This window comes from Dasypus novemcinctus, chromosome 30 (assembly GCF_030445035.2).
Source record: "Dasypus novemcinctus isolate mDasNov1 chromosome 30, mDasNov1.1.hap2, whole genome shotgun sequence".
Taxonomy (NCBI): Eukaryota; Metazoa; Chordata; class Mammalia; order Cingulata; family Dasypodidae; genus Dasypus; species Dasypus novemcinctus.
Window position 1 is genome coordinate 5718017 of NC_080702.1, and position 13583 is coordinate 5731599.

Sequence of the window (13583 nt, forward strand, 5' to 3'; positions counted from 1 at the left end):
AAAAAGAAACACAGATTCCCATGGTGCTGATAACAACAGAAGCGGACAAAGAAGATGCAGCAAATAGACACAGAGAACAGACAACTGGGGTTGGGGGACGGGGAGGGGAGAGAAATAAATAAATAAATCTTTGAAAAATATTTTTTGGCATTAATTTCTCAATGAACTTGAGTTTCAATACCATATATATTTGATAACAAAAGAATTATCCACACTTAGTCATGTATACTATCTTATTTCAGAGAAAACATACTGCTACTTAAGGAGAGAAAATCACAAAACAAGGCAGAGTGTGGTCTAGAATTTGACAGGAAAATCCATGAATGCCATCATTGGAAGTGTAGAACTGTGCTGTAGTGCTATTCCAAGAAGGGAAATGTGTGAAAAAGACAGGCTGAAAATCATTTTACAAGTGTGGCTTTTCTTTGTCTAAATAGTCATAATTTTTATGCACATAGGCACATTTTGTTAAAATTTACTTTTATATTATCAAAATGAAGAATGAATATTATCTCTTCTAATCAAGTGAAATGAAAGCAGGCAACTGTGCATTAAAAAGTTAACTTCACCTTGTTAGCTAACTAAATTTAAGTGAAGAAATTTGTAGTTATTAAAAATATGTTGCCACAAGTTCATTATCTTTAGAACTAGGGGAGCCACACACACAAGGAGTGAGCCCCGCAAGGAGAGCCACCCCGCATGAATAAAACCCAGCCTGTCCAGGAGTAGCACCACACACACAGAGAGCTGACACAGCAAGATGATGCAACAAAAAGACACACAGATTCCCAGTACTGCTGACAATGCAAGCAGACACAGAAGAATACACAGCAAATGGACACAAGAGAGCAGAAAATGGGGGGGAGGGAGGGGGGAGTGGGGGAAGGGGAGAGAAATAAATAAAAACCAATAAATAATTCTTTGAAAAAATATACTAGAAGCACATAACAGCAGATTTGACTAGGCAAAGAAAAGAATTAGTGACATCGAAAATAGGACATCTGGAATTGTATAGATAGAAAAGACCGACTAAAAAATGGAAAAAATTCAGCAGAGACTCAAGGAATTGAATGACAAAATGAAACCACAAACGTGCATTATGGGCAGTCCAGACGGTGAAGAGAAGGCAAAGTGGGGCAGTAGGACTGTTTGAGGAAACAGAAAGCACAATGTACTCCAAGCCCAATAAATCCTGGAAGACCTACTCTGAGACACATACATATCAGCTTGTCAAAAGTTCAAGACAAACAGAATCATAAAAGCACATGAGAAAAGAGATCCACCACGTATAAGGGTATCTCCATAAGATTAAGAGTTGATTTCTCACCCGAAACCAGGACTCAGATGACTTCACATCTGGAAGAAGGGAGGCAAGATGGTAGTGGTATGACAACTGATTTTGTAAGACTGTCAAGTCCATTCAACTGGGAAAAAAACAGATTCATCAACAGAGAGAAACAGGAGAATTGGCAATCCTTGTGAAAAGAATGAAAGAGGGCCCCAATCTCATACCATATAAAAAAGTAATATATAAATAACTCAGTGTAAAAACCAGGACTATAAAACTCCTAGAAGAAAATAGAGCAGAGCATCTTTGGGACCTTGATTTGAACAATGGTTTCTTGGGCTTTGAAGCCACAGCTCATGCAAGAAACGAAAAAAGAAAAAAAATGGGGCCTCCTGAAAATTAAAACTTTTGTGCATCAAAAGACCTTGTCATGAAATTGAAGAAAAAACAAACTCAATAGAGAGAATATTTGGAAACCACTTATCCATTAAGGTTTTAATATCAAGAATATATAAGGACATCCTATAACTCAACACTAAAAAGACAAAAAAAATAATTAAAAATGGGCAAAGTCTGGAATAGACATTTCTCTGAAGAGGATATATATTTCACTAGAAAGCACATGAAAAAATGCTCAACCTCACTAGCTATTAGGGAAATGAAATTAAAAGCCCTAGTGAGATATTATCTCACATCTCCTAGAATGGCTATTACTAAAATATAAAGGGAAACTACAAGTTTTAGAGAACTTGTGGAGAAATAGGAACACTCATTCGTTGTTGCTGGCAATGTAAAATGGTGTGGCTGCTGTCAAACAGGGTTGATAATTCCTCAGCATGGGAAATAGAGAATTACCATAGACCTGATAATCCCAATTCTAGGAATACACTCACAAGAATTGAAATTGGGAATTAAAACAGATATTTGCACACTAATGTTCATAGAGGCATTTTTCACAATTGCAGAATTTCCAAAGGATGGAAGCAAACTCAGTGTCCATCAACAGATGAATGGATAAACAAAGAATGGTGTTAAGTACATATAATGGATTATTTTTCAGCCAAATTAAGGAACGAAGTCCTAATGCATGCTAAACTTGCATGAATCTTGAGGACATTACACTAACTGAAACAAGCCAGAAAGAAAAGGGCAACTATTGTATTATCTCTCTTGTGATGAATGAATTATAATCAGCAAACTCATAGAGTTAGAATGCAGTATATAGGTTATAAGGGGATAGACTGTGGTTAGACAAAGGGGGGTTGATGCTTAATCTTTAAAAAAAATTTGTATTTATGTTTATTATAAGTGTTTGGAAATGGATGGTGGTATCGGTAGCCCATTATCTTGAGTGTAATTAACAGCACCAAATTATATAGGTGAATATTGTTAAAAGGGAAAACTTTAGATATATGTTACTAGAATATTACTTTAAAGATAAACCATAAGACTGTAACACCGTGAATCCTTTTGTAGAAATGGATTATAGTTAATAGCACAAGACTTGTTCATTCATGAATTATAGCAAAGATATTATGCTAATACAATATGTTAATAATAGATGGAATATGAAAAATTAATTGAATACAAATTATGGACCATAGCTAATAGTGCTATTTTAATAAGGTTTCATCCATTGTAACAGAGGTAACCACTGTTGAAAAGAGCATAATTACTAAAGAGTACTATCATCAATTCTAACAAATGTTCCACACCAGTATATAGTGGTGGTGGTGGGCTCGTGTGTGGGAATCCTGTATTGTATGTTCGATTGGTCTGTAAAATCACAACTTCTCTATTAAAAACCTGTGTGAAATTCTTCCCAAATAAAATATTTATATATTGCCACTAATTTATTACTTTTGCAACTTCCAATTCGAGATGTTTCTCCCAAAGCAGTAATGGAGTTAACAAACTGAATTCATAATTATGAAATCAGTTGTGTAGTCTCTGCTAAAAATCTTTTGGAAACTAACTTGATTCTGACTAAAATTTGCAACATAATCAGGTAAACATCAGATTAAAACATTCTAACTTTTAGTTTTACAACTGTTTACTTGGAATTCTCAAATAAATTTGGGCCTGGCTGTTTGACAATACACGGATTTATTAATAGTAATTTAAACAATTCTGCAAACAAATATATTACTACAGGCAAGAATGGAAATATCCATGGAAATGTAATTAGGGGGAGACAAAGTGGAGGGAAGTTAATTTCCCTAAGGATTAATTGTGAAAAACGTCCTGCTCATGCAATGACAGGATAGTCTTCCCAAATAAATGTAATGAGATCATCACCTTCTCACACTTACTAAGGACAAAATTTTTAGAGGTTTAAACATTAGACTTGGACTTTAAACACAGTTTGAATCTTTCAGTTGACTTAACTGGTTAAATACACTAAATAAGACAACAGGCCCACTATGTTGTTGCTCTTCAACTTAAAAAGAGGGCAGACTTGTGTGCTCTGTTTGTGACTTTGTGCATGTGTTTCTATGTATTGCTGTTGTTTGTGGGCAATTATGTTTGGAAGAGATATTAACTTAATCATGAACTCTTTATCGTGGGCTCTAATCAGGTATAAATTTAATACACTGATGAAAACCTGGAATCAAAATGAATATTTGTACCCTTCAATATTGCAGACCAAATTATGAAGGAAGATTCTGAGTGTCAGGAAGTAATGAAAATTCCTCACAACTCAATAATTCTTATATTAGTTCTTTTCTTTCTGAATGTATTCTAAATTCCTTTTTGTTTAATTTGAAAATATCTTTGCTACACTATTTCCTTCTACCTTTTTCTGGCAAATCTCTTCTCTTGAATGTTATCTCCTATTCAATGTTTCTCTTTTTAAATCTTAGTGACTATAAATAAAATATTATATAAATGTACTAGTATGTCTGTCCCTAAAGTGGGGTATATCTAAAATGCATAAGCACCATTTTGGCAAAAACTTTCAACTATGCCCTGTTAAAATTTCTGCACTATCATCAAAACATAAGAAAAAATACGCTATTTATATTTGAATTGATATATAGTTACCTTTTAATTCTTTATATAAGTGTTGTAAGGTTCACAGTGCTTAATATTATCTAATGGGTATCAATGAAAAAATAAATTAAGCAAAAAAGGATTTTGTATATCATACCATCTTTTAGTAAACATTAAGTCGTACTCAAAGAAAAGGCTGAGTTTTACCCTTGGCTACTGCAAGGCATTATCTAGGCCCTTGGAATGTCATAGCAAATAGAAGTATCCTTGCTGACCTGTGGACTTTGGTAAGAAAGGTGATAAAAATGTGATTTAGGTTAGTGGCTTGGCTTATACAGTATTAGCCTCCGGAGGGGTCGGTGAATATAAATTGAGATCAGTTATGCTTACGTGATGGAACCCCACAAACTATGACCCCAAGGCTCACATGAGCTTCCATTTGTTTGCAATATGTGTTCTCACACATTCATGCATGGAAATAACACTCTCTTGACTCCTTGGGGAGAGGATAACAGGAAGCTCTGTATCTGGTTCTTTTTCTCCACTCTGCCCTATGTGTGTCTTCCCTTGACTGACTTTAATCTGTGTCCTATTCCAGTTAATAGACTATAACTGTGAATATAACAGCTCTCAGTGAGTTCTCAGAGTCCTTCTAGCAAGTCATGAAACCTTGACGGTGGTCCTGGGGACTCTCGAATTTGCAGTTTATTTTTTAAAAATGAGGTATCATATGGACTGTTTACACTATGCAGTTGACTCACTTTCTCACAGTCCATCCCACTTCATATGTAAGTTATGCCAATAGAAGATACACGGCAATTTAGAATTAGATTTCTGACTTCTAGGAAAATATATTTTACTCTGTCAACTTCTTTGTTGAATCAATATTGTGAAAGTTACACTATTGAATCTTGAGCTGCAATTGGACTCAAATACCTATTGAGTGATGAAAATTCAGTAACTCAAAATAAGAGAAATTAAATAAAATGTTTACCTTACATTCCAGATGTTATGTTTCATACTAATCTGTTAATTAAAATCTTGCAAGAAAAGGGATGAGAAGGGATACTGATGCTTAATATATGTTGAACTTTTAACTAACTTGACTGTAAAAGTGTGGCAGTGGATAAAGTTGATGGTAACACATTATAGTGAGTAGGACTAATGCAGCTAGTTCATAAATGAGATTGTGGCTGAAAAGGGTAGTCTAGGGATGTAAATGTCAATTGAAAGAAAGCTAGAGAATAATCTAGGAAGTCAATAACATAGTGAACCCAGAGGTGGATGAGAATTGAGGTTAATAGTGCAAATACAAGAATGTCCTTCTATGAGCTAGAACAAATGTACATCCCAATTGCAAGGTGGTAAGAACGTGAGGAAGCATGGGAAGGTAACCTATGGCCCATAGTTAACAGCAATACTGTAATATGCTTGCATCAATGCCAAAGATGTACTGTGATAATAATAGGGGTGTGTGGAGAAATATACAGAATGCACGCTATAGAGCATAGTTAGTGGTAATAGTATGATGGTGCTATCTTATAATCTGTAACAAGTGCTTTGCAAAAATGTAGTGTTGGTGGAGGGGGGTTGTATGGGAATTCCACACATGTGCATGATAGTTCTGTAAATTCACATCTCTAACAAAAATATATTTTTTAAAAATTTGTGTAAACCTCCCCAACTCCCACAACTGTAAAGAAGGGATGGAGACTAAATTAGAGAAGTATATTTTCTGGTGAATAAGTAAACAATCCAAACTATTAAAATAGTCTTTGGATATATTGTCAGACTTCCTTGCCAAAACCTAGACAATGCCAATTCAGAGCCTGTATTATCCACCCACTCACTTCAATAGATCTCTACTAAGGATGAACTGACAGCATAATTATGCCATGAATGATTCTATTAAGAAACTATTTGTTATCAGACCTCCAGAATTAGAAAGCATTTTTATGCCCTGGCTCTGCCATATTTTAGCTGGGAAACTTTGTTTATTGTTTTCTGTGATTCTGGAAAGGGTGTATCTAGTATCCAACCAGGTAGAACCTGTTTTTGTGCACATTCTGTAAGGAAAAAATGACATTCAGCACATTTGGTTGACTCAGGTGGTGAAACTAGCTTCCACTGAAAGGATAATGGGAGAGACTTCCTGAAAAATTGTACACTGAAACTATTTGGGGACCGATTAAGTTCCTTTTATATGCCTCCTTCTCCTGCTCATAAGCTGTTTCTTTTCATAAGTGCTGCCAAACTGACCAAGTGTAAATTAATGTCTTTGATTTCAAGCTAATTTTCTTTTTAAAAAGCCATTTCCCAGCATCCTGTCCTGTAAGAGAGTGGTGAGAAGTAATGGAAAAGCTGGGATTAAGGAAAGAGAGTAAGGATCTTGTTTGGGCTGTGTTTTGCTGACCTCCACCCACCCATCCCACTTCTGTGTTTTGGGAGGTCTTCTCAGATGCTGTCAACAATTTCCTGCTAAAATGGCAGGGGAGAGATCAAATAGTTCATGCTTAATCCTCTCACTCTTATAACTGGACTTCTCTTTTGGAAATTACTGTCATAGTAGTAAAATTCTTCATGCCACTTGCATTCAGTTTATGAAAATGCTAGAATATGTTCTCATTAAAATGATAACTTCATGAATTTTTGCAAATCCAGAACACTTGTGTAACTGACACTCAGATTAAGAAATGTTCTAGAACCCCAGAGGTCCCCTCATGCCCACTCTAGTCAATACCATATCAAATGATAACCATTTTCCTGACGTCCATCAGAACATATTATTTTCACATTTTTGTAATTCATATAAATGAAATTGTCTGTATTAGTTCTTTTTGTCTCTCCTATTACAGAATATTGGTGCTATTTATCTCTTTTGTTTATCATAACTACATTTAGTTTAAGCTACTTCCTGTATTTTGTTTCACTGTGTGAACATTCTAAAATGCATTTGTCAATGTTAGGTTTGGTGATGCTCTGGTAGTTTCTTTTTTGTTTGTTTGCTTGTTTGTTTTAAATTGTGCACATATAAATGAATATGGATCTTTTGGTAATGCATATCTAAATTTGCAGAATATAAATTGTTGGTGTGGGGGGATTGCTGGGTTATAAACTGAAAATAAATTCAGCCTTTGTTGGAACTGCCCCCAAACTTCCAAGGAGCTTGCAAAAATGTCTCCAAACACTTTGCTTTGCAAGGTATTCTTTGGTTATGGTTTTACATCTTAACCAATAATTGATGGTATAGGTCATGTAAACATTAGCCAGTTTCGTAAGTGCTAATGTCTCATAATGGACTTGTTCACATTTCTCTGATGCTTGGATATGTAGAGCATCCTTTTGTATGTTTATTAGCCTCATGTACATGCTCTTTTGTGAATTATTTGTTCAAGCTTTTGAATAATTTTTATTTTGGTCACCTATCCTGTTCTCATTTTTTTGGTAGGAGACTTTTTACATTCTTCCACATTGTGGATTATGACTTTCCAATTTAGCTTTTTCTTTTTCTTCTGAAGAAAAAGAACTCTTAATTTTGATATAGTTTCATTTATTAATTTTTTTAACTGCAAATTCTGTTTAATTTTTAAAAGAATGAACTATACGAAAGAGAAAAATGGGATCCCTGGGTGTAAAGCCAATTATTACATATTCTCCCCACACCCCAATGCTTCAATGCTGAAGACCAAACAAAGCAATACAAAGCAACTCTTCAAGAACTCAGAGGGCTGGGCTCTAAGGGTTGAAAAGAAGGACAAGGAGTCTTCCTTAGCTCATGCCTACGTGTCCTTGTGATTTGGGAATTTATTTTGTAGTCAAAATAAGCCCTGAGACCTGCGTATCAAGCTCATACAATGACCAGGCCTAGTAGATGAATTGAGTGGAAACACCTGGGGGGGATAGTTTTTAAAAGAAGACCTCCAAATCCTGCCTGACCATCCTTAAACTTGCCCTGTCAAGGCAAATCCTGCTTGACAAATTAGGTTGTCAGGCTTCTGGGCAGGCTTCAATGGCTAATTGAGATGCACAACTGTACCTGATGGGCAGTTGTTTCCTACACCAAAAGCTCAAATCCTGGGTTTGGAACGTACATGCCAGGCACTCTTGTTTTAACCAACTTGACTTTCAGGCGGTGAGCATGCTAAAAAGCATTGCACAGCAAATGGAGCACAATGAAGCACACTGGCCAAGGCGGGTAGGCAAACATCAAGAAATGAAACAACTTGCTTAAAAATAATTTCTGACAATTGCCTTAAGAATAACACTGCAGGAAAAATACATAGTTTTGAGAATTCCAAATCCTTTCACATTTCTCCCTTTTCCATTTACTTTGTTACTCAGAACAACATCTTTAATGGAAAGTGTATATATACACAAGAACACAAGCTGTAAATGAACTAAAATGGTGAGATTAACCAGTAAATTAATTTGCAGTGGGTAATTATATAAGGAAATTGAAATGGTACTTAATGCAGTTTTGATATTTACCATGTTTAAGCCTTTTTAAAAACCAGTTAATATTGATGCTATAGGAATATTTGAAGACAAACATACTTAATTTAAGGACTAAAGCACCTGAGTAGTTTAAGTATAGTTTTGTGAAGTAACACAGTCCAAAAATGAAGTAGCTATTTAATTTTTAGGGAAACTAATCATTGAAATTTTGTGTGCTTGCTTTACATTATATCAACAAAACTCCTCAGTCTACTTTTGCTTAAATGCTTTCTTTCCTTAATATTATTGGTATTGGATTTTAGATGGATTTCCTCCAAACGGATAGTTTTTGTGATAAAAAGTACCTTCAAATTCTTACTAATGTCAGGAATAGTGCATAGAGATCTCTCTAAAGCAGGTTATTTTTTTCATCAAAATATTTTAGAATTTATGAATTCTGTTACCTTAATCCATAATTGTAAACGTTTTCCGATTTAGTTTTTTAGTAAAAGATCATGCTCACAGAAAAGAGAGTGAAAATTACACTACCCCATGCCAGTTTGATTTCAAAGTCTTTTGCAAACTCAAGTGATTAAACTGGAATAAAACGAGTGACGTATTTCTCAGGTTTAGAATTGCAATTTTTTCTTAGCAAGTTGGAAAATAGCTAATCTTTCAGTTAGGAAACTTTGTACCCGGCCCTTTCTCTTGAGAATGCCATTCTCGGCCTGAAGATTTGTCTCTGCCCTGTTGACACGGAGATTTAAGGGAAAATGCCTAGTTGTAAATGCCATCTACAGTTTTACTTCCCACTCGACTTCAACACACCAGAGCGTTAGGGTCTGAGGGGACGAAGGCAAATGGGCTTTGGAGGTCTCTTTGCCAGCTGCGTTACCCGGGGAAACCGCGGCCCCGGAGCCATAAATCCCCTGCGGTGAAGCTTCTCCAAAGTGGAAGACGTTTCCAGACTCGCCTGATCTCAATCCCCGCAGGAGAGACGGCCTCCACTCACCCCAACGAGAGGGGGCGTCCGCGCCCCTTCCCGGGAAGGTTTCCAGCGAGCGAGGAGCGGGCTGGGCCGCAGGTGCCGAAAGCGGGGCGGAGGGGAGCGCGGGGCTCCGGGGGTGCCCAGTGCCGGGGGTGCGCGGGCGCCCCGGGGACTGCGAACCCAGCCGTCGCTGGGGTCTTCCTGCCTCTCCCCAGCGTCCCGCTCGGCCTCCCCCTCTCTGTCCCCTCCCTCCCTCCCTCCCTCCCACTCTCTCTCTCTTTCCTTAGCTCCGACTCAGGGTGCCGAGCGACGCTAAGTCACAGAGACGCCCCGTAACTCCACTGCCCGTCGCGGGGGTCGTGGAACCGAGCGGGGCTGAGCTGCGCGGGGGCGAGCAGGGGGCAGCGCGGGGGGCGCCCGGGGACCACGAGGAGGGGGTCGGGAGGGAGGCCAAGGCCGGAGGGCGAAGAGTCGGAACCCGAGAAAGAGCCTGAGAGAGCAAAGGAGGAGCGGGAGCTGGGCAGGTCGCTGAGGCAGGAGCCGTCCCGCTGGAGGCGCAGGCCCGCCCCCTGGGGGAAGGAGGGCGAGAGGGAGGAGGGGTGGAGAAGACAAAAGCCTTACCTAAAACTTTTATACCTTCAATCTATTTGGAATTGATGTTGGTTTATTTTATGAGATCGGAATCCTGATTTTTTTTTCATCATGGGTAACGTCTTCACCAATTACCATTTATTAAAAAGGCCATCATTTGACCCACTGCACCACACTGTCTGCTTTTTTTATCAGGCAGATGGTTGCATAATTTGGGTATGCTTTCAAGCTCCTTAACCTGTTATGCTAATTATTTCATTTACCCTTGAGCTACTAACATACTCTCTAAAAAATAGATCCCATAAGAGTTCTTCATACTTGGTGACTTAAGTCCTCCCACTTGGTTCTTCTAATTGAACTTGACTTTCACCCTCCTTGGGTCATTGCTTATGAGCTTAGAATTTGTTTGTGAACTACTCACATTAATAAACCCTACAATCTTAAGAGGAATTATATTTCATTTAATACTTGGAAAAATTTGGAGTTAATGGAATTTTAACAATTATATGATATGTGCCACCATTTGTTAAGGTGTCTTTCACTTCTTTCAGTAATGCTTTGTAGTTGTCAATGTAAGGTTTTTAAACACATTTTATGGCTGTTATTTGATAGTTTCATTGTGTTATAAATTGTACCTTCTTCAAATTTTATCTTTTGTGTACAGAATATGGAGATACAAACTATTTGTTATTGACCTTCCAGCCAATTTGTAATGAGTTATTAAATCTAATAGATTAAAAATTACTTTGAAATTTCTAGATATAGGTTACGATATTTGGAAATAATGACAATTTTATGTCTTCCTTTTTATATGCCATTTATTACTTGTGTTAAGTTCTTGTGCAATTGAATCTCAACTGACCAAATTAAATAGCAATAATGGTAGCGGTCATTCCTATATAGAATATCAGGTGGAAAGTTTTCAAAATCCCAACATTGCTTATAATGTTGTTAACAAGTTCTATTATAGGCATTGAAGCAGGCTAGTAAGATAGGGAACTAATAAATTAATAGACTGACCCGGAACCTGGCAGAGAGTCCATGTGGACAATAATAACCCCCAAGATGGCTGCTGGAAGGCCCCCACCCCAGGATTCTGCTGTCCAGAACAAAGACTTCTCCTGGGTGCACAGAAAAGCCCAGGATGTTCCCTAGGGACTTTATCATTGGGTGCTCACTAAGGGATTGATGGGTGGGGTAATCAAGCAACACAGCCAACAGCTGGAACCCCTCCCCCAATTAGCAAAGGGGTGGAATAATTAATAGTTTATAAAGCAAACCACAGGCCTGAGCTCACTCTCCTGCTCTCTGTGCAATGCTCTCGCCATTTTTCCTCTGCCATGTGGCCACACAAGTAAACGTGGGGATTTATCATCTATAAAGGGGAATTACAGCTTGTAAATCAGCCCTGTTTATCCCTTTTCACCCCCTTCCTCTCTACTTGGGACCCCTGCTCTGTTATTTTCTCCCATTTCTCTTCCCTCCCTACCTGCATATATTACTGACCTAACTCATCTGTAGTGCTCTTGAAATTCGTTTCTGCAACATGGCCAATAACCTAGATAAAATCCATTAACAGTTTCTTTGTGAGAAACCTAGTCTATTTCTAGGTTTTTAAAATGTTTTTTTATTGATTGGGCTGGATTTCGTCAAGTGCTTTTCCACATCTATTGAGGTAATAGGTTTTTCTCCTTCATTCCTGTTAATGTAGTGAACTACATTGAATGCTTTTACAAAAGTAAAACATCATGTACATGACTGATTCTACTTTTTAGGAAGCATTATCCATTTAATATTTCTCTAAGTTCCAGTCACATTTTGTTGTGGATTTTGCTTCCATGTCCATTTCAAAGAAGGTTCCCTTAGTTTCCATTCAGGGAGTTAGTTTCCTCTTTTACAGAATTCTATAGGGAATTCTGTCCAAATTGATAGTGGATACTCATGAAGCTGGAGTTCTGTAACTATCACATGTTATAGACATCTAGCTTCCTCTCATTGTAGTTTATAGATACATTGGATTTTTGAATATTTTGAAATTTGTAGGTGCTTTCTTTAACCTCCAGCAAAAGTATTGTTGGAGAAAAACAGCATTCTTGGGAAACCTTTAACAAGTACACTTTTCATAAATCTTCCACGTCATTTTGAAAAAGTGACAAGTATAACATTATTAGGTGCAGTGTTATATTTAAGCCAAGTAGATAAAATGCATTATGCATACCTTTCACACCTTCCATATACTCAGTTTTTGTTTGTGTGTTCCACACGCTATGAATGAAAGTAGGTTTAAGGTTTCTTGTTAGTGTTGTGTATTTCTTGTCTTTTAGTTTTGACTTAATTTATGCTTTGTATATTTGGAGGCTATGATGCTGGTTATGAATGTATGTGCCTATATAAAATACATCCTGAAAGGGCCTAAAAGGACTGGCATTCCAACTGCAACAATATTCTTAAAAGCTAAATCTTGGTTTCTAAGGAACTTTACCCACAAAAAGGATCCGGGATTCTTTGGAGAATCAGCTGATTCAGGCCTGAAGTAGGGAAAATAGAAGATAAACTTGGAAATAAGCTAGCATTGACACTTTATTCCATGAACTGTACCTTTTCAAACGCATTAAGGTAGATTTTTTTAAAAATCTATAAATTTTGTTTAAAAAAAGATGCAATTTCATTTTTATATACAACAGAGAAAATATAGTGGTGGACAGGTCATTACAATTAAGGAAATACTGTTTACATTTTGAAAACATAAACTTTTGAAAGTTGAGGTTTTCACAAACTGGAATAAATTATAAATTTGTTTGAAAAATCAACAAATCTGGATCCGCATTTGTTCCCGGCGGCGGCGGAGGGGGGAGCCCGCACCCGCAGCCTCCGCCTCTTCAAGCCGCCTGGGGCTGCAGCGCCTCCGGGTTTAGTCCCAGCCCCGCAGCGCGACCGGCCGGAGGTGGGGGGCCCCTGGCTAGGCCCGGAGGCGCGGGGAGGGCGCCCGCACGCCTTCTCCTGCGCCGCGGGCGCCTCGCGGGAGGCGGGGACCCGGGAACAGCGCGCGGTGGGGAGGACGCGCGGCTGCGGCGAGTGCGGGTCTTGCCCCCGCGGAGCTCCTGCTCCTCCCGCGGCGGCCGCTCCGCCCGGCCCGGGCTGGGGGTGGGAGGCGGGAGAGCAGCGGGTGCGGCGCAGGCGAGGGCGCAGGGCCGGGCGCCCCCGCAGACTGGGCTCCCAGGAGTGAGGGGCTGGGCTGGAACCGGCCTCTGTCCCGATCCCGCCGCGCCCGCAGCTGAGGCCGGATCG

The 13583-nt window shown here is 38.5% G+C and overlaps 1 protein-coding gene across 1 annotated transcript in view; it reads right to left on the reverse strand.

The window, feature by feature from the left end:
• Positions 1-10021: 10021 nt before the first annotated feature.
• The window catches only part of LOC105747660 (ral guanine nucleotide dissociation stimulator-like), a 42033-nt gene continuing 38471 nt past the window's right edge, over positions 10022-13583 (reverse strand). The window contains 2 exon segments of the mRNA XM_058290178.1: positions 10022-10273; positions 13158-13569. Coding sequence (XP_058146161.1) covers positions 10022-10273; positions 13158-13569 — 664 coding nt within the window.